The 25,347-nt window shown below is 45.3% G+C and overlaps 1 protein-coding gene across 1 annotated transcript in view; it reads left to right on the top strand.

The window, feature by feature from the left end:
- Window positions 1-25,347, top strand: part of LOC144729190 (uncharacterized) — a 76,773-nt gene that overhangs the window by 22,778 nt on the left and 28,648 nt on the right. Inside the window, exons 3-26 of the mRNA XM_078609229.1 lie at window positions 772-794; window positions 1,401-1,442; window positions 2,858-2,911; window positions 4,130-4,240; window positions 4,907-4,978; window positions 6,104-6,148; window positions 7,423-7,476; window positions 9,314-9,367; window positions 10,386-10,439; window positions 12,111-12,164; window positions 12,918-12,971; window positions 13,684-13,728; window positions 14,353-14,406; window positions 15,359-15,403; window positions 15,948-16,001; window positions 16,937-17,035; window positions 19,150-19,194; window positions 20,667-20,765; window positions 21,202-21,255; window positions 22,378-22,485; window positions 22,707-22,760; window positions 23,098-23,196; window positions 23,882-23,935; window positions 24,322-24,420. Of these exons, the coding sequence (XP_078465355.1) occupies window positions 772-794; window positions 1,401-1,442; window positions 2,858-2,911; window positions 4,130-4,240; window positions 4,907-4,978; window positions 6,104-6,148; window positions 7,423-7,476; window positions 9,314-9,367; window positions 10,386-10,439; window positions 12,111-12,164; window positions 12,918-12,971; window positions 13,684-13,728; window positions 14,353-14,406; window positions 15,359-15,403; window positions 15,948-16,001; window positions 16,937-17,035; window positions 19,150-19,194; window positions 20,667-20,765; window positions 21,202-21,255; window positions 22,378-22,485; window positions 22,707-22,760; window positions 23,098-23,196; window positions 23,882-23,935; window positions 24,322-24,420 (1,526 nt within the window). The remainder of the gene's footprint in view (window positions 1-771; window positions 795-1,400; window positions 1,443-2,857; window positions 2,912-4,129; window positions 4,241-4,906; window positions 4,979-6,103; window positions 6,149-7,422; window positions 7,477-9,313; window positions 9,368-10,385; window positions 10,440-12,110; window positions 12,165-12,917; window positions 12,972-13,683; window positions 13,729-14,352; window positions 14,407-15,358; window positions 15,404-15,947; window positions 16,002-16,936; window positions 17,036-19,149; window positions 19,195-20,666; window positions 20,766-21,201; window positions 21,256-22,377; window positions 22,486-22,706; window positions 22,761-23,097; window positions 23,197-23,881; window positions 23,936-24,321; window positions 24,421-25,347) is intronic.

Here is a 25,347-nt window from a genome sequence, read left to right as displayed (position 1 = left end):
TTATTTTTATTATTTTATTATTTCCATTCTACGTGACTTTACCGAAAGAACCAAGAAGATGAATCCCTGCAGTCACGAAAGCTTTAAATCGAAATCTGTACAAGGTATCGCGAAGCTTTTGTTAAAACTACGATTTTGTCCCAGCTTGATGTTCATGATACAGGCAGAGAGCAGGGCTCCCACCTGAGTAGTGGGGCAGCACTGGCAGAGGGGTTAGACGTGGCCAATTAGAAGTGGGCAGGGTCAATGTCACAAAGAACCAATCAGCTCACTGTGGGTGGGGCTAGTGGCTGAGTGGGCATGGCGATGTAAAAGGGGGCAGGGCTGAGAGAAAAAGAGAGAGGGGCCGCTGTTAATTCTGACCACATGTGTCCACATGTTAATCCTCCCAGAGAAACGTGGTGATCTCTAAGATGGGGATAAAATCGATCTCGCAGCGAAATATTACACGTAAAAGCAAACGACCTGCTGGAATAACAGCTCGCCTGCCACGAGAGAAAACCTGGCTGATAGCTGCCACGTGGGTCACCTCGTATTGCTGAGCAGCTTCGGAGACTGGGATTGAGTCGAGCACTTTGCTGAGGTCTTTGAGGTCTGCGAGGGCACACTACCTGTTACCATGGAGACGCACGGTGGGTTTGGAGATCGGCAGACATACATGCCAAGACTGTGGAGACCTCTAACCCTTGTACTAAAATCATCTCACACTTTTATATATATATATAAAAAAAATACATTTCTAACTCGTTGTTTGTTTTGTTTTGTTTCTAGGGCCGGAACCCACACCTCCTCCTGTAAGTCCTATTTATTCAAGTTTTTGTTTTGCTCTCTCACATCAAATATTCTCTTTCGCTGAGTGAACGCTGAATAATTACCAATGCCTCCCTTAAAATCAGCCATTATTGATCCGCTGCTGAACGAAGGCCTTCCCCAACATGTGACCATTTTCTGCCGTGCTCGTGTTTCTCCTTTGGTTGCCACTCTCGTTATTCTTGACCACAGTCCACCATCTGGCAGGGTGTAAGTGGGCATGAGCCCACTTACTTTCTGTAACTCAATATAATGCCTATTAACTTGCATATGTTCTCTCCGGTCCATTCGTTGCTCTTCCCGTCACTGCGATTCCAAGCGCAATCTTCTCCTTCGTTCTTTGTGCAATTATATTTTTGTTTCCACTTTTACCTTTTGCCAATGTCCCGTCTTTCTGATCCATACGTCATCGCGGGCAATTATGCAACGTGTTTAAACACGCTCCAACTCGCTGTGGTCCGTCTCTTTACTTCATCATCTTGATCCTGGTCTGTCCTCGGTGTTGCATAGCTAATACATAACAAATGAATTGGTGCTTTTAGCCTGTGTCTTTCGGTATCTAACCTGTGCATTATGTTTTGCTGTTGCAGGTAATAAAGCCCTCAATTAAGACTGGTCCCATTGGCCCCAAGGTAAGTTTGGTTTCTTTGCCAGTATTGCTACCTCTTTAAAGTGCAAAAATGCCAAACAAACCTTAAAACGCCACTCTCTGTCTTGAGACCGCCCTTCTAGAGTAATCAAAAACGTCACCAAATGACACTTTACCCAGTGAACTGATACAGGGTCCTTATACACACCTGGAATTGCTCCTACATTGGAATAATGTCCTTTACTCAGAAAGTCACGATATTTGTCCTCAGTTGCTTTGACAAAATGTCATCACTTGAGAATCCAAAAAAGTCGCAAGACCCAACGACAAGAAACACTAAATTGTTCTCTGGAAAAAGGTACGCAACTCGCTGCTGTCATAGTTTAGCGTCGTCTATCCATGGTGACTTCTCCCTTGCAGTGGAAATGCATTGTGACACCAACCAGGATTCCGACTAACTTTTTTTTTTAATTCAAATAGGCACCGTTTATGCGAGTGAAAGTTTATTTTTGTTTGGAAAATCGGGAGGTTGAATTCAAATGTGCACATCCTAAAAAATAACCGTATCCAACCTGTAAACGGAATATAAATGCGTGCCCTATATCTTCAAATTTTATGCATTTTGCATGCAGCGAACACATTAATTTTATAATTAGCAACACATGATAGAATCTATCCATAATACAGGCTTTTTTTGGGTTAGATCGCAATGTAACCCAAATTTTATTGCTCTAACCCAAAAAACATGTATTATGGATGATATTGGTCATGAAATTAAACGTGTTAAACATAATATGTCCAATTGCGGGCAGGAAGAAACTTTAAATACAATGAGGAGATCACAGCACCCGGCAGCAGTGGCAGGTGATTATGATAAATAAGTTCACGTTGGGAAAAGATAAGTTACTCAACATGTATGAATACACGTTTTTTCTCTCGAAATTAGCCGAATTATCCTACTTCCTGTTGGAAGCCCGGTGAGTAATGATGTGTCCAGAATGTGGCCTGTGGGAGGTAGGTGGGTGAAATGTCCCTCTTTCAGCTGTTGTGAAAGCATTTCGAGCGTGGAGTGAAAGCCGCATTTTCGCATATGTCACGTGATATAAAGCAGCGCTTGAACCATATCTGCTGCTCATTTTTCCACTTTATATTGGGCTGAGTGTCATACCATACTGAAGTCTGAATCGTGTTTTTTTTATATGTAACTTTATGTATTTTATAATAGAATACAGTAAAGGTAAAAGTGCAGCCCGACAATTGTTTGCTAATGTCACTGCTGGCAGACGGCCTCCACTAGGAAAGCCCCCCTGGAGGGAATTTGGCCTACTCTTCCACACTAAATGCAGTATTCTAAATTTCACCGACCATTCCAGGTGACTTACTGCACTGACACATCCCGACTGCTTTGATGGAAAGGCGCTGTCATGGGCAGATGTCTTATCTCTTCTGCTTCTGCAGGGCACGAAAGGAGATCCTGGCCCAAAAGGATCCAATGGGCTGAACGGAGATCCGGTACGCTGTCCCACAGGGCTCACAGAGAGCAGTACAACCACGGTGGAAGCTGGCAGACCCAGACAAATGTGCACAAAGTAGGCACGCAATAATGCATCAGGGCCCTTTTTTCGATTGTTTTCTTAAAACACTCGTCATGACACGTTCATGGAATTGTTTCAAGGTTTACTTTGTTGAACCTGGTGAGAACCCAAGAGACCAGGATAGCTTTAATTGTAAGGGTGTGAGGATCAGTTGTTTCTTGAGTTATGCAAAGTATATGCACATAATATCGCTCCGTCATGATTATGCTAATATTATGAACAAAACTCAACAAACATTAAGAGAAAAAGCCAGACAGTAATATTGAAGCTGTAAAAATTAGACAGTTGATTTATTCTTGAATGTAATCACAAACTTGGATCATGGGAAAGTAAATTTTTGCTTACCTGAGAAAATGTGAAATGGAAGGAACATTAGAAATGGTTAGATTTATTTTGATTTTAAAACAAATATGTACACGAGGTTTGTTTAGATAAAAAAGGCCACATTGTGAATAATATTGTGAAAAATATGCTGGGATGAGAGAAATACCGTGAACAAAAGGAGCCTATGCTTAAAATACTGAGAAATTTTTTTTGATTTGTAAAAGAAAAAAATGGATTGTCTACAAAAGTATTCAAAAGGTTCATAATTGTTTTTACACTTGTGCAGAACGCACCTTTGAATGCACAATATCTTGGCAAGGGTAATTGCTTCTCAACTGTACCATTCCTCAGGTACAGCTTTAGATGGTGGCTCAGAACAAATCTGCTATACCCACGTCAGAAAAAACCGCCCTGGAATGTCTTACCGATTGTTTTATATTTATTTATGTAATACATATTTCCGTGCCATTTTACTCCTCAAGCAAATGCAGCACACAAAGCATTCTTTATGAAGCACCCATCAGCCATCGCATTCACGTCCCTCTCAAACGACACATCCCACATCACTTTCACCTGGTCGAACGTACTTCATTTTATTTTGGAATTAAAAAATAAAGTCCAACCGTTATTCATTCTGTTACTTTACAGAGGCGAAAGCGCACTCTTATCATGTCCGCTAGCCTACGTGTAATTTATTCATATTCGTGCACGTATATACTACGTTTGGAAAGTTGGCGGCGCGGACCGAGTGGAGACGGTTGCTGGAGCCGCGGTGCTCATGCTGAGCGGTGGCTGTGCTGCCATCCTGCAGGGCTCCTCGGGTATCCCCGGGACTCCCGGCAAGCCTGGCAACAACGGCCCCCGAGGACCAGCAGGGCCCCCTGGATCCCCCGGCCCATCCGCCTCCACCCGCTTTGGAAATGTGAGACCATTGGGGGTACATTTCTGCTCCCCGCCCCCCTCCACCCCCCCTCCCCCCCTCCAACATCGAAGGTTAATTTGATCATTTTTAGTTGAGAAATACATTTCCAATTGGATGCTACCGTGGCGTAGCTTTTCACGGTCGTGCTGTACGGCGGCACTTGCTGTGCCGTCGGCTCGTAACCGCGTGTCGTTCGGCGCGACGTCCGCCGACGTTTTTCTCGCCAATTTGTTCGACTGGAGCTTCTTGAAGGAGCTGAATTGAGTGCATGCGGCACAACCCGGGAACGCAACGGAAGACAATTTACGATAGGATTTTAAAATGCGGTCTGTGAGCAATCTGTTCTAGAAATGTTCACGTTAAAATAATGCGGCACATGCCGAGAATTATGTCAGATGACGATACGTATTTTTTGTTTGTATTGCTTGCTACAATTATCTAGGAGCTGTTAACCATCAAAATGCTACCCATTACATGTTTTTCTTTACTCATGATTTAGAATTATTTCAGTGTATATCGCTGGTAACGATACATATGACGATGGGCTTCATAGAGTGGTAACAATTCAGCGTTATGCCTCAGGTATTTGCTGTGCACGCGAAGGCATGTACACGTGTGCGCGCGCATGAGTGTGTGCGTTCACATGTGCGCCCCTGTGCATTGCAGCAAGCCCAAATGGCAGGAGGATTCGACGAGAAGTCAGGACAATCCATGATGGGAATGGGAATGACTGTTCCGGTGAGCCAATGCCCTCCCCCCATCCCCCCTGCCCCCACCCCCCAACCCCCCCAAGCTACCATTCATTTACAGGAATTCCAGTGGACTACGTTCCCAAGTGTATGTCTAATGAAGGCACCAGCAAAGGTCGTCAGCGAAGAAGAGTGGCAGAGTATGCTGCCTTCCTCTCGCTGCGTTTCTGAAACTGAACACATCGCAAAAGGCCACAGTACATATTCCTTAATTGGGTTGTTACATTCCTGTACAATTCTATAATCTGACATGTAAGCAGGAATGCAATGAGCAACAAGAAGCTCAAGAAGACAATTCAAGGTTTCGATTTAAAGCTTTCGTGACTGCAGGGATTCATCTTCTTGGTTCTTTCGGTAAAGTCACTTACAATGTGGCCGAAACGTCGTGAGAATTATTTTATTACGTCTTTTTTTTTATTATAATTTTTTTCTTTTTTTTATTATTTCCATTCTACGTGACTTTACCGAAAGAACCAAGAAGACAATTCAAGGTGTAATATATGAATTGATTTCCTGGATTTAATGCCTTGAGGTCAGAGGTGGTTCGCAAAAGGTGTCCCATTGACACTTCATAAATGACCCGCAGTGCAATGGATGTGAGCGTGGCCTTTTATTTCCGTATACGTTTGGGCTGACAACGGTGCTCCATGAGCAGAATATTTAGCCCCACGTATTGTTCTGTCATTAGCTTTACTTTGATTTCGATTTAAAGCTTTCGTGACTGCAGGGATTCATCTTCTTGGTTCTTTCGGTAAAGTCACGTAAACCATTCTACGTGACTTTACCGAAAGAACCAAGAAAACTTTACTTTGCATGTGAAATGGTGCACGTCTGCTTACAATATCTCATCTTCACGTAATTCATATAGCACCTTGACCAAATTGCTTCACAGAAAAAAAAAAAAAAAATGGTACATATGATCGTAATGGTGCAAATGAGGCGAATAAAATATATGAATAGATGTAAATGTGTTTCGTTGACTTGTGATTTATATGAATTGTTTTCAAACAAAAGTGTTGCCTACATGTAATGCTCGAGGCTGTGAAGAAGAATAAGTGTGATCTGCTCGCCATTGAACGCTTTTCAAATCCTTCTTCGTTTTCTCGTCGCGCAGGGCTCCATTGGACCTCCGGGTCCTCACGGACTGCCAGGGTCTTCAGTAAGGACACTTTTCACTTGTCGTCACCGTGGCCAATAGAAATAAGCAGAAGCACACTAATGTCAGTTGCCAAAAGCATATTTTTTTTAAATCAGTCCACCTAACTACCATCACGGTGCAGTCTTTCAATGGCTCCCGCAGCTTTACATTGAAGGTAAAACGGCTTTGATGTACAACGTTGTTTTGTCGAGATGCCAAGACAAAGGTTTGCATTCATGAAAATCTGACAGGGTAAGCATTCCTCCAAGAGATTAAACACAATATTTTTAAATAAACATCAGTGCTTCTGTGTGTTTGTATTGAGCCTGTATGCATCCTCACACGCGGTTAGTACAGAGCTTTGGGGAATTATCCACTTAAGTAGCAGGGGTTAAAAGCATCAAGCCTTTCGTCTGGAAAAGTGATGCCAACTTCTGGGATGAGAATGGTGGTTGTAAAGAAGAAAGAGGCTTTGGATAAATAATCCCGACAAAATAACATCCTCACTAGTGATCAGCACTTACACCTGCAGCCCATGGGACAGCGCATGTGTGAATGATTGACCGCTGCATTTGAGTTCATCTCGGGATTTTCTTGAGCAGTGAGGACCTCTGGCTCCCCCGTCTCCCAATCACGCCACCTTTGCCTCTGGCTAATCACGAGTGTTACTTTGGCGCCGTTTTGTCGTGAATGGGGGTGGGAGGGTGAAACAGAATGCACGTCGGGCTACCTTTGACGCCTAAGGGCTTAAAAATAATATCACGGTAGGTGCCCATTATGGGCCGAATGTGTCTTAGGGAGCCCTAACAGCTGCAGGCGACAGGCAAGGGGGGACTTTCGGGTGCGTGGTATGAGGGGAAGTGGTTATCACTTCTTCTCTCCGTGCCTTGAACGAGCCATCTGATTAGGAGTGTCGCTCCATTGCTGATCATGTTCACGAAATCTGATGAGAGGGTACAGTGCTAAATGTTGGTTATTGTTTGAGGAATTGTTAAAGGGGCTTTTAACAGCATCGTGTTGTTGTTTAACTCCAAATCATTTTAGGAAATACATCTACTACGAAAAAATATTTTTTTCAAATGAGATTAAGGATAATGAGACCTCATTAGATCGTATTTTTGCTCGACTAACCCATTACTGATTTGTTTCTGCTGGCATTTGAGCTGAAATACCCGAGGCTGTATCTAAATATGGTGATTCAAGATGTAGTAAACTGTGTCACAGAGCATTCTCTTGGCTCACTTGCTGTGTCACGTTTCACGCGTGTCTCTGACAAGTCCTCGTTCCTCTGACAGGGTCCTTCTGGTCCTTATGGTTTACAAGGCATCCGTGGAGAGCAAGGGTCACCGGTATATACGCACGCACGCACGCACTCCCATACGCAACCACACGTGCACCAATGTTCACCACAGCTCATCGGCATAGCAGTTCGCTATTGCGACTGCTCAACGGGCCTGTCTCAACTATATCCACGGAAAAATGTGTCCAAAATCCCCCTGACTTATGGTTTTTGGCAGAGTACCAATTTGAATTCAACAAAACGTAACGCATGCTCACAACAGACTGAATTTGCAGTGAACAGTTTCTAGTCTTGTTCGTGCTGTATTTCATCGGGCCACGAAGACTATCTTCCATGCTAAGGATAATTCACTTTAATTGTTGCAAGAAGTTTTTTTTTTGTGTATTACAGTGCCCAACTACTTAGACACAACACGATGTGTTCCAATACATTCCTTAAAACACACTTTTTATTGTAAAAATAAAATAGATGAACGTTAATTATGTTTTAAGTCAGATTACCAAAGTTGGTAGTATACAGTTACAACTTTGAATAAAAAAGTGCAATACCTGTTAGAGGTGGCTAAGCCCTTAAAACAGTTATTTTTTGTGCCCCCCCCCCTCCTCCGTTATAAAATGTTTACACCACAGTAAGTCTTATGGTAAATCAGTTGTGGCGGGGCATAGTGTGGGTACGTTCACATTTTACAATCCATCTGGTCAGTGTGGAAACATTGCTGAAATGTCATTGGAGTAAAAGTGTCTGTGTATCGAGTAGCACGGGCCTTGCATTTGTGGTGTCGACGCTTTTATGAATCGAAACGTACCCCTCGTGACAAGGCCTTAATTTCAAACAAAACATCAATCCGGTACGGGATTTGGCCAGTCTTTTCAGAGGAGAACTGATGACCGTGCAAGGCAGGGAGGGGGCCTTTGTCAATGTTGCTTGGAATTTTCAGATGAGGGAATTGGGCTTTTGATGCGGTGCTGACACTGGGAAGTTTGCTGCTGTGATTGGTGATGATCCTGTGTCTTCAGTGTCATTGTAGCAGCAGACAGTGTGGCTTGTAATGCACTCTGCTGCTGTCACCGGCGGTGGCAGTGTTTAAAATGTTGAACCCTATAAGACTGGGATATTCAGTGTTATGATTACATTTCATTCAGATTATTGATGAAGGTCAAAATTGACACATGAATGAGTGGGGTAAATGTTTACAAATATTTAAAAAATATGGTTGTGAATTAGTTATTGTCTGCCACTGCTGTTTCACGCCTCTGATTGTGTTGTTGTTGACATTTTAAAGAATAGGTGCTCTTGGAGAGACACTGATTTACGACTGTGCGGTTTTATTGTAAAGCCCCATTGGACGGGTGAACTGCCAAATATGTCACTGCTCAGTCGCAAGAGACACCCGCAACACGATGGAATTTACTGTCGTGCCCAGGTGGAATCAGAAGCAACACGCTTGCTTGTCTGAAATATAATACATCTAAGTTAGTGTAAAATAAAATAAAAAACTACTTCAAGTAGGTGGCCCGCTTTCATGAGAGTACTGTATTCTGGGAAATCTGCTGCAGCTCAAATAATTGACTTTATAAATGTATACATTGTGCCACCGTGTAATTTAAAGTAATGATTCTCGCACATCGAGGCTGATCTTGTGGATTAATCAGTCTTTTGTTTGGGCTGACAAAAATAAATTCCTGAGGTTTAGCATAAACTTGGAAGCATGGCTCAATATTGGATGTTCTCACTCGAACAGAAAATGAAAAGTCCTTTCTGTGCACTTTTTTTTTACAATTCGCCTTTCATTGTGTTTTATAAGAGGGGAGATGTGTGTGTGTGTGCGGTGTGCGTGCTGTGCCTGCTGTGTGTACGTCTAACACTTGTCCTTTTCTTTGTTCCAGGGTCACATGGGTCCAACTGGTCCCCCAGGCCCCCCTGGGCATCCTGGAGATGATGTAAGATGCTTACAGCTTCTCGCAGTCCCTACACCACGATGATAAAATGAGACCTTTGTCAGTGACCTCCGCTTAACCCCCAGCTCTCGCGTCCATGCGGTATACACTCACTCATCGTTGTGCAGCACCAGATAAATACGATATTTAGCTGTGTGCCACAAACAGTGAGTTTGTATGAATAACTACAGGCTACATACATGATTTATTTCATACTTAACACTGTGTATTTTGAACATGCTAGTTGCTGTATTCACACATTATATATATAGTGTATATATATTAAAAGTTTTTGTGCTATTTTGAATATGTGTATATCGTGTTTTCGCTCTAATAAGGGATCCTGTTGGTATATGCCTCACAGGCATTTCAACTTGCTCCTTCACTCAGCCCGTGTTTATGCTGGTTGAGTGATGTGCATTCGTTTAACATAAACGCGAGGTATATGCAATATACATGCCATGTGGGGTTGGCGGTGCACCGGTTCGCGCACTGCACTATGAACCCGGTGACCTGAGTGGTCCCTGGGTGGTATCTGAACCTGTCCCTGGGACCCATTCTTCAGCAACCCACACACGGTCTAGCGAAGGGAAGAAAGTTAAAAAAACTGCCATGACAAATACGGGCCACGGGGAGGGCTTCATCCAACTGTGGATTGTCCACCAGCCGAAAATCACTTAGTCATTCGTGAACTGTAAAGTCCACCGTAACGAAGCCGTTGATTGCAATCATTATTCCGTTCATATTGGTGACGTGATAACCTGTTTTTACATAATAACAAAATATATAATAAGCAACGTTTCAGGGCAGTGGTGCTTCTCCGCTATGAACGAGGGCCGAATACGTTGAGGGTTTCGTTTTCTCTGCGTTCGAGCTCCACTGGCAGCGCGGTTTAACGAAAGACGCCACGTGTGTTTGTGCGTGCGTGTGCACGTGTGTACATTGTGAACATTCAGGCCGGGCGATCGCGCGTTAACCTCCGCACGTGTGTGGCCCTCCTCTCTCCGCCGTGTTGTTTCAGGGCAAGAACGGGAAGTCGGGCCGGCCAGGGGATCGTGGCGGACCGGGTGACATGGTGCGTCTCTCCCCCTCCGCTCACGCTGGCAATGCGATGATCGGTGGTAGTGCTGACCAATTGGAGCCCCTGAGCAGAAATTATTTTTCGGGAACCCCACCACACCCCGCCCCGTCCTAACCCCTCCCTTAAATTGATCAAATCCTGAGTGAGATGATATAGACAATAGATGGATAGATAGAGTGCGTTAAGAGAAATATAGTCACAATTGGGGCAGTAGTGAGATAAGTGCGTGGACAAGAGAGATGACAGAGATTGAGACATGCTATGTTTTTTTGGAGGTTGTATTCGAGTTGCTATTTCATGCACATCTATTTAATTCATGAATCTGGAGTCACCGGAGCTACTTGGGGGCCCTAAGCTTGTACTTAGTTTGCATACGCCTCGTGCTGCCGCTGGCGATTACATCTGGCAAAGATCACCCCTCGTGAAAATGGGGCTTTAAGGCGCCACTCAAGGTGGCTGAGGCAACAGATGTTCGGTTTTACCCGCACATTCAGATGTACTACCTTCTGCTGCAGATGAACCTTTAATTAAAGGCGAACCTACCACACCACAGCCCATTAGCGTGTGAACCAAAAATAAGTAAATAGCATCATGAAGAGCAGAGGTGACAGGGAAGGGCATTTCCCAGGGTGGTCAGCCACCATCCTGGTCATCTCAACTTGCTCCTTCACTCAGCCCTGTGTTTATGCTGTCTTGACGGATGTGCATTCGTAGGCTGCCTGTGGTTGAACTAGTTATTCAACAAAGATCCTTGTGCCCGTCCATTGTATTGCACGTCACGGCAATTTGAATGAACTATTGCCCCCTTTTACAGGCCAGCATAGTAACTTTTGATATTGATTTTCCACCAGTAGCGTATATATAGAGATGAGAAAAAATTGTAACAAGGCTTATAGTTGCAGGGATGAGAGGTTAGTTTTGGTGGCAACGCTGTATTCAGTTCTGCGCTGATCACTCGCTCAATACAATGCGCAGCCTAATACTACTTTATTATATGTAGCATTTTTATTTATCCGTATCTAGATACGTGGTATAAAACAGTTGGAAGTGCCCATTACAGAGAAAGAGGAGGAATGTAAATACTTAAACAAATATAAAATACAATATAGTGACTTAGGTTTGCTGTTGGGGTGAGAGGATATGGGTATAAAGCTAGCTTGAAAATGCTTTGTTAGAACTTGACTCAATTCACCCCCTTAATGTGATTCTGAAATTGAGTTAAGCCAATTGAAAAACCTTATGAAAGAAAATCCTGACAAAATGTAAAACTGTGTGAACGTTAGCTTGAATAGTTATTGAACAATTCATCTCAGTATCATGGGCTCAAACACTTAATGAACTGGTTGAAAATCTCAATGTGATTTATTTTTGTAAGGGTCCTAGTTTGGGTGTGGCGGAGATGCATGTACATCAGAGTGAGCTCATTAAATATGTATTGTCAAGTCAGGTTTCAGTTGACACCCTTAAGCCACTGAGAGCCAAACAAAGGCCCTCTCTAACACAACACAGCTGCTGAGACGTAGGCACAGGGTCTGTCAACCCCCCACCATCGTGTAGTTGCGCTGCATTGCCCCTTGCAGTACTCTACAACTGTTTGCGGCAGAGGTGTATTGCAACGTTCCAGGGATGGATGAGAGGTTGTTGCTGTGTCGGCTGGTGGTGTAGGGTCTTGTTGGAATGAACGGGAGCCCCGGAATGCACGGATCCAAGGGACACAGGGTAAGCGAGCCCACCGAGAGAGACGGTCACCACGCCCACCGCAACACCGGCAGTGCGTGACCCCGGACGGACCCCACCCATAAACACGCAGCAGCAGCAGCAGCGAGACGTCTCCCAAACGCTTTACACGCACACCTCGTGGGAACACGCAAAAGCGCTTGACTTCACCGAACACGTGTACAGCTCGGTCCTAAAACAACAACAAAATATAGCAAGTTGTATATAATGGAGCCGAAACGAAGGTCACAGAGTGAGCTTTGGTTGTTGTTGTTGACCAAAATGCAATTTTTGTTATCTTTTAGAAAGAAAATAATGTCACCCGTCTATTTTTATAAACGGTGGTTAAAAAATTATAACAGTGCTCTGTAAAGGTCTTAAGTAACTCTTGGTATGTCAAGAAATGTTATCAACATTATTTGCACGTACAGTATATTATTGTATATTGTTGTAAATGCTACTTGATGTATTTGACTCACAGTAATTGATAATAATTGTAATAATTCAAGCGTATACATTTCTAAATGCTTTCAGTTATTTCCTACTTAATCTTTGCACCCTTCAGTTCCTGCAGACTGTTTGATAAAATGAGTACGGATGGAGCACGTTTTCTAAATACCTTATTAGCATTTATACGATAATTTGGAGAAAGTTTATGGTTGTGCTGTGCTTGATTATGAATTACAATAGCATTCGATTTTTTTTGTTATTGCAGCCATGTCGATAACAATGCCGAATACATTCTTCTGCCCAAAGGGATACAACGGGATTCCTGGAGCCAAGGGAGAATCTGGAGGGAATGGTCACCGGGTATGACTGCTGACATACACACACACACCTCATCGTAATTTATATCTTCCTAACCAACCAATCAGGCCCATCCTGGTTCTTAAATAGCATCACTGCCAAGAGAAACATGTACAGAGCTCTAATCGAGGTGGACGGTCCCCTGATTTTAAATTTAGTCACAATTGTGTAACCCCTTCTAATGCTCATCAACAAGATCGCATTGTGAAAATAGGAAGAAGCGCACGTGAAGAGTGTGGTTATTATTGTGATGACGTTACACAGACATGCGGATCTTTCAGAAGGCATTGGTTAGCTGAGGATTCGACTGAAACCCCTAAAAACAATACAATTAAGCTCAGAGGAGTATTTTACAAAGGGCTGCCCACAGTCACTTTACATCTAAAAATAGCACAACAATGTATAACTTCTGCTGTAATTAAATCACAAAAGATAAAAAAGGGGTTGAAACTCATTGAAACTACAAAATATTCAAATTTGAGAAATATATGATAAAAAAACAGTCTTCATACATGGCTGGAAAAGGTTCGACCACTCTGTCTTCATTGCTTATTCAAATTGCACGGTGCCACCTGATATCGAAGGTGTACGCTGTGAAACAACGCATACACGTAACATTCATTTTCACATTTAAGTTCTGATAGACTTTACAGCATCCGTGTAGACTCTACTGCTGTAGTTGTGGATTGACCGCCAATTCCTCCGTCTCTTGCAGGGGGAGAGAGGTGCGGCTGGAAAGAACGGTTCCCCAGGCAACGTGGTAAGTGTTTATACCCCCATTACTATTTGCATTCTTTTACATTATTTACCATTAAGTATTATTCAAGTGTATCACTCACACCCAAAAATATAACTCCTACGAGCAATAGCTATTCCACAGTGCTACGTGGTTGCTGAGGTGTGGATAATCACTACAGAGATCTAAAAATAGAATATTAGCAGCCAAAATTAGATACCTTAGCAAATGACCACTGATACCACAAGCAGCCTACCACACAAATGAATCGGTCCTCGTCAAAATCGTATAAAAGGTAGAACAACGCCTAGAGCCGCTGTTGGCATCAAATAAAACTGCAGTGGTTTGGACATGTGACAAGATAAGGGGGCGACTATCCAACATAGTCATCTTACAGGACATGACGTGATTAAAAAGAAAGGGAGAAGATGACCCAGCATCGACTGGATGACGAATGTGATACCAGGCACTGACCAGCCGGCACGACCCTGATAGAGACTGTGAAGGACAGGCAAACACGAAGAAAGTCCACGGATGAGGCATCACTGGCACCCCCATGACGGTTGCGATTTAAGGATCAGATAAAGAACTGATGATGATGATTATTATTGTTACATCACATTTCTCCTACCTCTCTCCGTACCCCAGGGCCCCCAGGGATCAACTGGTGAGCGAGGACGTCCCGGAGGGCCTGGTTCTAGCGTGAGTGTCCGCACCCCGTCCTTGACACAGTCACTCACACACATCCTCTTAATCTCTTCGCTGTGACACAGTCACTCACACACCTTCTGTCGACCTCCACACCACGAGCCATCCCCACGCGTCCCAAGCGCACGTGGCATCACTCACGTGCAGCCACAGTGCGAGCGATTTCTGGGATTCCAGTTAAAAGTAGCATCAATTATTCGTCTAGTACGAAAACGATTCTTCATTTTTTCCAGTGCGGCGTTTCCTCGGGTGTTTCCCGTGAAACGTAGATATGTTACTTTTAATGGTATGGGTCAATTTGAATGTTAGATGCAGGAATATGTTGTATCAGATAACACTGAATGCGTAATAGATGTGGGATTAAACATGCGGAATGCAAAGCAGGAACGTTATAATGTGGTTTCACTATAATTGATCAAAGTTAAGAAGACGTAAATATTTTGTGTGGTTTTGATACTTTTTTCACGAAAGAAGTACATGATATATTTATTTTCTTCTCACCAAATACACTTTCTAACCGTCATCCACTCAAACAACAACAAAAATGAGAGTATAAACCCGGTGACAGCCAAGGGGCACAGCTAACCAAACATGCTCTCAAATACAACTCCTTCAAATATTCCTGTACACGTTCACGCGCGACGGCACCTGTGCTTCTCGGGCTACCGCACCTCCTCAATGCTGACCACTTCGCAAACCCCCTGTGCACAACGCGCCTGAATAAAAACCATCTTCGCAATCAAAGAATGGAATAGGATAATCGATCGTTAACGCCGGCAGCGTTGACGACGTTCACCGCGTGGCGAACTCCAGATGTGAACACGCAGACGTCGCCGTCTCACTCCCTGCCATGAGCAATAAGAAGAGGAAGAGGCATTCAACGTTACAAAACAATCCTTTTAAGAGCATCGGTTCTAATGGTGTGTGTGTATGTTTCCTGACTCAGGGTGCCCGTGGAAGCGATGGGCTGGTGGGGTCAAGGGGACCAGCTGTGAGTACCTGCAGGCATTGAAAGTTATGACCTTGTGCTTTATCACGAATATGAACTGTTACACATTCATCATCATCATCATCATTGGCCATGGTCAATCCACTGCTGGATGATGACCGCGCCGCCCGTCGTATCTCATGGTTCTGCAATGTGATAATCCAGCTACCCGCACACGAGCTCATTTCATCGCTCCATCTCCACAGTGGAGCTCCTCTTGAATACTTTTTTTACGCATTGCCAAAAATATATTTATTTCTTTATTCATAATGGTAAAAATGTACAATCTCTCCTGCCGGAATCGTCAGACAGCAAAGACACGAGGATGTCAAACGACGCAGACAAATCCAAGATTAAACGTCACGTGTTTTCGGTCATTCGGCATCAGTGGGCTGTCACGCGTGCCGACGAGGGAGAGAAAAAAAAACATCGATACTCTTGTTTTGCGGAAAACGTTGAACGCGCCTTACACTTTGCCTATGCTCTAAGAATTGCTGACACAGCGTGCAGACTTTTAAACGATGCTGTCCTTTGCGTTCGCCTGCAGGGTCCACTGGGCAGCGCTGGGTCATCTGGCTTTGTTGGACAGCCCGGAGCTAAGGTGAGTTGGCAGCCTAATTGGTAATAGACCCCAGCCCTGGGCTGAGCGTAGGGAGGTAGAGTACCTTTTTTTCTGCCTTCAGAGGGAAAGAAACGCGGCCAAAAATGGCAGGACGAAATTAACAATTTCGCCCAGGCAGACTTGGAAAATGAGGCTTAAAACAATGTTATCGTAGGCATGCTACACACTTCAATTTCAACAACCTCAAAAGAAAAGTCAAAATTTCAACACAGGGCATATTGATGGGTAGGCCCATTATATATATGAAAAAATATATATAATAGTATATACTGCCTGTGACTAATTTGGGTGTTCCTAACATACGTTCACGTAATATAAGAGCACAGCGTTAATGCATTTTTTATGCAGGTTTGTCCAAAATAGGTGGTTTGTACTGGTGGTTTAGTTTTGTCCCATCGTACACGACCATAGTTAATGGTGAAGTCAAATCAGTCATAGAGTGAATACAAATTGGGATATGTGGTGGGAGCAGGGGTGTTACCAGTGTCTCGTGGGAGAAGGCTGCCTCTGTGTGGTGGCACCTGCTGTTGGAACTCTGTCCTGCGTAGTTCAGTAGAGGTACCACATTTTCTGGATTATAAGATACACTTTTTTCCCTATGTTTAACAACAACAACAAAAAGTTGGTGTGGTGGGCACTTTAGAATTTGCTTCACGTGTGTGTGATTAGATTTGTATAACTTTATTCACACCTTACTCTCTGGAGCATCTTTTTTTAAATCCTGAGAATGTGGTAAAACAACAGCGTTGGGAAAAATGTACGTGCGTATCTTGAACTTCTTTCGCACCTGCACGTAGCCAAACGCGCTAATCAGACCTGCGAGGAGTTTGTGCCTTGCCGTTGATGCTGTGTCCCGCAGCGCGCTCTCACCTGTACCGGTCTGACCAGCCCCGCCGTCGCCGTGTCGTTTGCAGGGTGAGCTCGGCATTGGTGGGTCGCGTGGGCCTGCGGGGCCACAGGGGTCACATGGTGAGGTCGGCCTGCCTGGGTCTCCTGGCCTCGTCGGGCTCCCGGTACGCTTCTTGCTCAGATTTTTTTTTCTCATACATTATTTGTTGTTGTTATTATTATTATTATTGTGTCCCCCCCCCCCCCACCAATTTATTCCCATAATGAGATGAAGAATCTACGGCCCACAGAGCCGTTTGCCACAGAGCTACCTATGAGATCCATTCACGTGACCATTGCATCACACAAGTAGAGAGCTGAAATGTCCCACCCGCACTGCCACAGAGAGAGGAAAATGTTCATCGCATAATTAAAATACATCAAAGTGATGTAATTCAATTATCCGAGCTAGAATTTTAACCAAATTTAGAGGCAGAACCGATTATTACAAAGAAATGTACTCGCTGCACTTGAGAACGCAGTTTCACCACAGGCGGCTGCTTGGTTTTGAATCCCGGGATCTCAGCGTGGTGGCTCAGCTCTCTGACCTCGGAAACCACGGCGCCACCCCCGTTTGTTTTGTTTTCTCTCTCACGCACTCAACAAACACGAGGGAGACGGGGGGCAATGCCTGCCTATGCGCCGTACGTACGGTACGCTCGCTAATGTGTAGAGTCCATTTCATGCACAAGGTCCGCACCGGTCACAGGTTGCCTGTGGACATTATGTAAAGACAGACGATGCGTTTGGCAGGTGTGCATAATACAGAGCTGTATTCATTTTAATAAAACATTTGAACTCTGGACCCGCCTGAAAAAAAAGTATCTTGACACCTGTTGAGGCATTCCTGGGTACATAATTGGATATTATTATGGAGTATATTTTTGAACAGGCGTTTGTCATGAACATTGCGCTGCATATACGACATTGCAGAGAGCATCTGTGTATTCTCACAGTGCTCTCTATCAGTCGTATGTGTGCCACAGTCAAGTGTTTTGTGTGTGTGTGTGCTATCTCTGCCCGCACCGTGCGTGCCCATGCGGCACGAACCGCGTGAGTGCGCAGCGCCTCTACGGGGCAGGGGCAGCGAAATGTGTTCAGCAAAATACACATTTAAGTCTTTTAAATCAATCACGTGTCAGTTTTTTTAATCAGTCACGTTTGCCCTCGGTGCAGCTCTGACCCAAGTGTCCTCGGAGTTTTACTCGAGGCATCAGAGTCCGCTTCGGGCAGTCTTACGGTTGCCATTCACTGAAGACTTCTTGTCCCAGCAGATACCTTCAAACCTCAGTCCACCACACAAACTGCTTATGCAGCGTGTCTGTGTGCGAGCCCCAATTTCTTCCAAGAGGCCAGTGCGTTGCTTTGATTCATTGTCAGAATTAAAACGCGCTGTGATGCACACGGTGCATTACCTCATTGTTTTGTTTGTGTGAAGTGGCGTTTTGTTTTAACCTACGACGTTGTTGAGGCCAGCCACTTTGAACTGCCAATCGTTGTTATTCATATGCGTTGCGTGCTTATGTTTTGTTGTAATGATATTGTTTAAAATTCGAGGGCTGCTATTGTTATTGTCAGCAGTGAAACATTTGAATTGGCGTTCCATGCCACCAAAAGCATTGGAAAGCTAAATATTGTCACATCTCTAACTGTACATAAGCAAGTAAGAAAGTTAAATACAACTTTGCAGCTTTGCTTTGAAAGTTTCTCACGATTATTTACGCGTTCAGATTATTTGGCGAGTATAAATTCCCACATATGATGAGCCACTTCGATGAGCCATCGTGTGTGACCAGGTTGCCTTTGAACAAAAAGAGCTAACAGGTGGGTTTTACCTGCTCAATAAAATAGTTTAGTTACAAATAAATAGATAGCGGTAGCGCATTCACCGCTTGTTGCAGACGTTCACGGTTCGAATCCAGTGGCCACCCTGGTTTTTATTACTGTGGATGTAATAACCATCACAATAACCGCAGTCGGCGGTTACCGTCCCAGGAGGTAATTCGCAAGAATCGGCTCTTGTGTGCTGACGTCAGAGTCCAAGTGGCCAAATTAATCCGCAAATTTCTGACTTGGGATTACACACAGCAGCAGGCATCGCCCCCCCCCCCCCAACTTTCAGACTCATGCCCTGGGTCACTCTTGCGAATGAGACTCATCCTGGTCTCTCTGAGGTCTCGGCTGGTTACGCAAAATTAACTTGTATTCAAAAACGTTGTGCAATTTTTGTTTTTAACAGGGAAACAACGGACATAATGGGAAATCTGGAAGCAAAGGACCACTTGTAAGTATTTGTGTTTATGTATATATGTGTTATTTACGATGCTGTCATGTATTACTCTCCCTCACTGCACAATCGATTGTGACAAAACAAATGATTCCTTATCGATAATCGATCCAATATAATCACCCACGCTTTATTATGTAGTTACATCGTATTCCAAAGGTTATATTTTAATATTGGAATGTATCTTGCTCATTAACTGAGTCACGGGATGACACATGACTTCTAACTAGCTTAGACAATACACCTTTTTTTTCAAGCAAAGAAAAATCCAATCTCTTTGCGCTAACCGACAATAATGATATCAGAGCTTAACTTCTCACGGAATATTTTCTGCGCGCCCCCCCAACTCCCAGACCCCCCCCACCCCCCTCGCCCCCCCTCGCATCCGACAGTGTGGCTAAGGGGGGCTGGAGGTGGGCAATACATTATTCCGAGAGCTCAGCCCCCTAAACAGCTGCGGCTGACATTAAGCCCTGAATGACTGCTGCTGCTGCTGCTACTCGCGATCGGCGAGTGTGCGACTCCCACCGGGCGACTGGGCTGAGCTAGACGAGAGGACCTGGAGGCCATCGCGCCGAGTCCCAATGTCCCGGTCGCTCGTGGGTGTTTCGTGTCGCACGGCAGCGGGAGGCAGAGTCGGCGATGCGCTTTGTTATTCTTTTGCGAGATCGCCCACGCACCGCACGGTGTCCTGCCCAATGCAGCCAGCGCTCGCGTGGAATGTCATCTGCTTGGCACATTACGTAGACATAACATCGACAGAAGTAGGTTAGTTCTATGGGGGGAAAGTCAAAAAGGAAAATTAAATTTTTTTAAGGCATTTATTTCTGGCCCGAAATGTTGATCTTTCTTACCTGGAAAAACCTATGACGCAGTCGGAGTGACTGTAAAAAAAAGTCTGGCTGTATGGTTGAAATATGTGTTTATGTCTATGTGTGGTCGTCTGTAATAATATCAAAAAGTATTTAAACATTTCTGTAAATTATGCAGGAATGCTGTAAATATTAACTTGAAAGATCAATATGCACAGTATATATTAACCAACATATTTAATTTCAACCATCTTCAATTACATATCCCACAATTGATTCTACCATTAGTCACAATTAACAACCATGTTTATGATGATGATGATGACGATTATTGAGATGTGGATGATGATTGGGCACAAACATTTAAGCAAGTTATCGTGATTGACCAAACGATGCCCTCAATTCCATTACAGCCTGTCATCCACAAGATTGGCGAGTGCCATCCTAGGAAATGCGTCACCTCTGGCTGTCACCCATTAGTGAGTGTGTGGGCATGAGGACCCACACTAGGAGTGCAGCAGACGGTGGGGTGGAACATGGGGTGTGGTGGCACATGCAATGTGGTGGGACATGTGGTGTGGTGGGACATGCGGTGTGGTGGCATGTGGCGGTGCTGTGACCGCGAGTGGCGTCTGTGTGACCCCTGACCCTTCACAGGGAAACCCTGGCATTTCTGGAGCCCCCGGCTTCCCTGGCCCCCAGGGAGTGTTGGGCCTCCCAGGTCAAACCGGCCTCGCTGGCCTCAAGGGGCCCTCTGTGAGTACTGCACGTGGCCTTTGCACACATATCGAAGCTGCAGTCATTAAACGCGAATGTGATTAACACGTAATGCACACACCGCCTAAAGAAAGCAACTTTATCCACACCGGATTGTTATGACCACTGATATGTATTATTTAAAACTGCTTACTTAATAAGGTATAATGGATAACAATGAGGCTCTTGTTGTACCCGTGGCAGTGACCCTTGTATCAGACTACAAAGACTCTGTGTGCGGCTCTGCTGCATGATGTAAACATTGCATGTGTTTATGAAACCAACTGGTGGAAAACTGAAATTAGATTATGTTAGGTTTCTGAACATTCTTCTATGGATAAAGTTACGAATGTTTGTGAGATTTACAGATCATCGGCATTTCACCTTCAATGAATGTCTCACACGAATTTTAATCCTGGATGTTTGTTCCACTCAGGGCGATATTGGAATTCCCGGCTTGAAGGGAGAACCAGGCTCCAAGGGTGAACACGTGAGTACACATGTCCAGCTCCCTCAATTTATATATTACGCACCTCGAGATGTACTGCATGGAAGGGCGCGATATGAAGAATAAATGATTACGATGATTATCATGATGTACGTCGAATTATTGCAGTTGTCTAAATACTTGGCTCAGGAGGAGTGATTGTGCTGTGGGATGGTAGAGGCTTGAAAAGATGGTGGAGGTCAGGGGATCAGTAACCAAAATAACAAGAAGAGCCTTTTTTTTTATTCGGTAAAAAAAACTCGAATATTTCAAGAGCCGCAATGCATGTGGTGGATATCAGACGATGGGTCCTTAATAAATAACATCACGGGGCAGTATTTTAAGAGTCGCATGCGGCTCCGGAGCTGCGGGCTATCGATTCTCTGTTCCAGGTAGAGGCATGATGGAGGTTGAGGTTTAAGGACTACGTGGAGCATGACTAAACACCACATTCAGTAATGTCATTATGCATCTGTCAAAAGAAGAGAGCTCGCGTGCAGTGTGAACAACTTGGGGCAGCAGCGTGGGACTGAGGTCAGGTTAAAAGGATCTTCCCAAGCAGGTTTTTTCGTTCGGAACGCTCAGGGGCATCTCACCGCTGGTTTGAACGGCTGCTGTCACAGTTATCATTATTTCTCTCAAGCAAACAGGACACAAATTGGGAGCGCAGATTTGGTGATGCGGCAATTACGGCTGCAGCTGTGCATACTGCCGTGCGTCATTGTCACATGAGCAGAGCTGGGAGCACACCTCCTGTACGGGAGCCACATTGATATCCGCATGACGCACAAATGCTTAGATAGGGGCTCAAGGTGCCTGCCGTTGTTGTTTTTCCGACACCTCCAGACTTGTCCACTCAGATAGGGGCATCTTCCAGCAGGGTCGATGTCCAGCTCAATCCCTTCCCCGTGTTGCCTGGGAGGGGCATGGGGAACATTAACATTCAACGAATGAAGGAGGATGGACGCAATGCTGACCGCACGACCCTCCCGCAGCACCACGCTGGCTTTAATAGGTGCTCGCCGACAGCACTAGACCGGGAGCCTTTGTCATTGAGTGTGTGTGTGTACGTGTGTATGTGCGTGTGTGCGTGTGTGCCTTGGTGGCTCTGTCTGTCCGATTCAGGGCAACGTTGGTCTCACGGGAGCCGCGGGTTTGTCTGGAGAAGAGGGCAAGCGTGGCAGCCCCGGCGAGCAGGGCAACGTTGGCTTGGCCGGCCCGGGTGGTGCCAGGGTAGGTTCACATTGTGCTGCAATGTTGTCAGAGCAACATACACAAGCCTGATGTTGCGTCTACCAAACAGATGGACGTGTAGCTCAGCGTCCCATTGCAAGGACTTTACGGATCTCCATTGCTGGGAGGTCACATCTAATATCGAACTGAGCTAAAATGCTGCAAACGGTTTGTGAGTGAAAGTGCCTTAATGTCTGCCCTGATGATTGGTTTGTGTGCAGGGTGCCCCTGGAGTCAATGGCTTCCCAGGTCCCAACGGGGGTGCGGGTGGCATGGCAAGTGAACTCCAATTGCATTTCTCGAAACAGCGAACGAGCACAACGTTACCCATATGCAACACACATAACCTCTCATACATAATATACACGGAAGTTGCAATTACATAATACTTTAAGCACATGCATGTGTGCAAAAAAAATTGTATACGTTTGTGGCGTGCACCATCACCATGTATTGTGGTCGTTATTGGGCGCGCATACGTGCGTGCAGTTATTGCGATTGCGTGTCGCTGATGCGTGTGCATGTGTGTGTGCCCATGTGCGTGCGTACGTGTGCGTGCTTGTGTGTGCGTGTGCACGTGCGTGCTTGTGTGTGTGCCCCACCTCGTACCAGGGCCTGCCTGGTGATCGAGGAGCGGCCGGTCCTTCCGGAGCCAGGGGCCTCCCCGGCGAGCCCGGCAACCCCGGCGAGGCCGGTGGCACGGGAGCGAGGGTGCGTGCTGCCTCCTGCCCTCCCCCCAGCCACCTCTTTACCCTGCCACCACCGCCACCGCCGCCGCTGCCCCCGTGCCACGGCTCACAAAGCGGGGGCCCAGCACCTGCACCATGGCCCAGAGATGAGCTCTAGATGGGGCGTCACGGAAAGTCAAGTCTCAGAGGCTTACCGCTCAATTTAACCCTGAACCAGTGTGGGAAATTCCACATTCTTATGACGGGGCCAAGTATCCCTATTGGGCAACCACTGTTAACTTCCCCAGGAAGTGATGGTCGTTTCATTCCCCCAGGGGTCAATTACGATTGTACTTGCGTCGTTTGTAATGAATTGCAATCGCCATGTAATTGTGATTATAATTCCTGCTGACACTGCTGCTGCTGTAATAGTCATCATAATTGACCTCGGGTGTGCTGGATGGATGACGGCTGCGTTGATTCCCCGACGAGTATTTTGAACTCGCAGAACTTCAGATGGCGAGCCCGTGCGCTCTCCTGCTGCGCTCTGCCCGGCTGAATATCGTGCACAGCGCCCAGGCGGACGGGCGCGTGGCATGGCATGGCTATCGCTTGCCCGAGAGTGCGAAAGATTTTATTCTTGGAGTGCATCTCGGGCAATTGTGCGATGCCCCCTTGGCTTCGTCCGTTGGCCGTCGCGCTGACCGCATCCCGTGTCTCTTCCGCAGGGTGCGCCGGGGTCTACTGGCAGCAGTGGCCCTTCTGGAAAGGCTGGTGCTCAGGTAAACGCGCTTGCGAGCCCCTTTTTAAAGTGCGATGTACTTTTTCAGTTGGCTTTGTATTTTTTTTTAAGTGGTAATGAAAAAATATTGCATATTATGAGTTAACTTTTTTGCAAAAATAGTTCAGGAAATTAAAAAAATATACACGGTTAAAATGTAATCTAAATGCTCATGGTAGTGAATATTTTTTCTAAACGAGTCGAGTATTCATTTACGTAACATTTCTATAGAGTTGAAGCAAAATATATGTCGCATTCATTGAGTAGCGTTTGTTGGAAATACGTGTACAGCCCCGACAGATTTTGATCAACAGCAGCCTTATCTCAGTTGTGACCGTGGGGCTTCGATGTCTTCCTGTGTGCGTTGCCGCGTGCGTTTTCCTGCAGGGTGCAGCTGGACAAGAGGGCCGATTGGGTCGACCAGGCTCCACCGGGAGCCGAGGATCTCCTGGTCCCATGGGATTCCCTGGGCCCAAGGGCATTGATGTGAGATCATCACGCCACTCACCTGATGGCTTTGTGGAGTTGTAGTCTTAGTATTTGGATTTAATTTAGTCATTCTCTTCGTTTAGTCAATAATTTAGTTCATTTTTAACCAGCGGTCTCCGTAAATCTTTTCATCTACAATATGTAGCCAATTGACATTTTGGTTTTCCTTGGTGCACTGCAGTCTCAATGCAGTGCACAAGCAAATCCCATCTCACGTAGGAACCTATGTGGGGTGCCATGGTGGCGAGAAGTTAACTACCTCGCCTGATATACAAGAGGTCGTGGGATCGATCCAGACCCTGATGCCTGTATATTTGGAGTTTGCATGTTTTTCCCGTCGTCGCATGGATTTTTCTCCAGGCCCTCCGGTTTTTCCCTCCACATTCATGAACGTGTATTTAGATTATTTGGCTGCTATAGGTTTCCACGCGATAAGCCACTTTGTTGAGTTGTCATTGTGGCCAGGTCCTTTCTGAAAAAAGAGCGCTGGAGCTGAGTTTAGTTTACCTGTGCACAAGTGTGACCATGCAAGGCACACGCACGCTGACACAAAATGCATCTCGAGAACATCTCGTTTCTCCGCAAACATGGTGATGTAACTGCAGTGTGGGTTTTACCCCTCGCCGCTGTTCGGTTCGAAGTCCAACGTTTCAGTCCCCTCCATGCTCCCGGCACGTGAAGATAATTGTCAGATGTTACAACCCGAAAGCCGACGCAGTAGTAACTGCAATCTGATGGAAATCGCTTGAGCAATTGCAAAAATGGAACTGCCGCACTTTCAAATCGTGACAATTTGGGCACAATTTTGAAGTGAAATGTGTTGTGATTTCACGCACGATTTGAAGTGGAGCAGGGATGCAAAGGAACCGTTTGTGCTTGGCAAGTGCAGCGGCGTCCGCGTCATCTGGGAGCATAAACCATCAT

Source organism: Lampetra planeri, chromosome 31 (genome assembly GCF_965212315.1).
Source record: "Lampetra planeri chromosome 31, kcLamPlan1.2.h2, whole genome shotgun sequence".
In the NCBI taxonomy this organism is placed as follows: Eukaryota; Metazoa; Chordata; class Hyperoartia; order Petromyzontiformes; family Petromyzontidae; genus Lampetra; species Lampetra planeri.
This window is presented reverse-complemented; position numbering and strand designations above follow the sequence as displayed.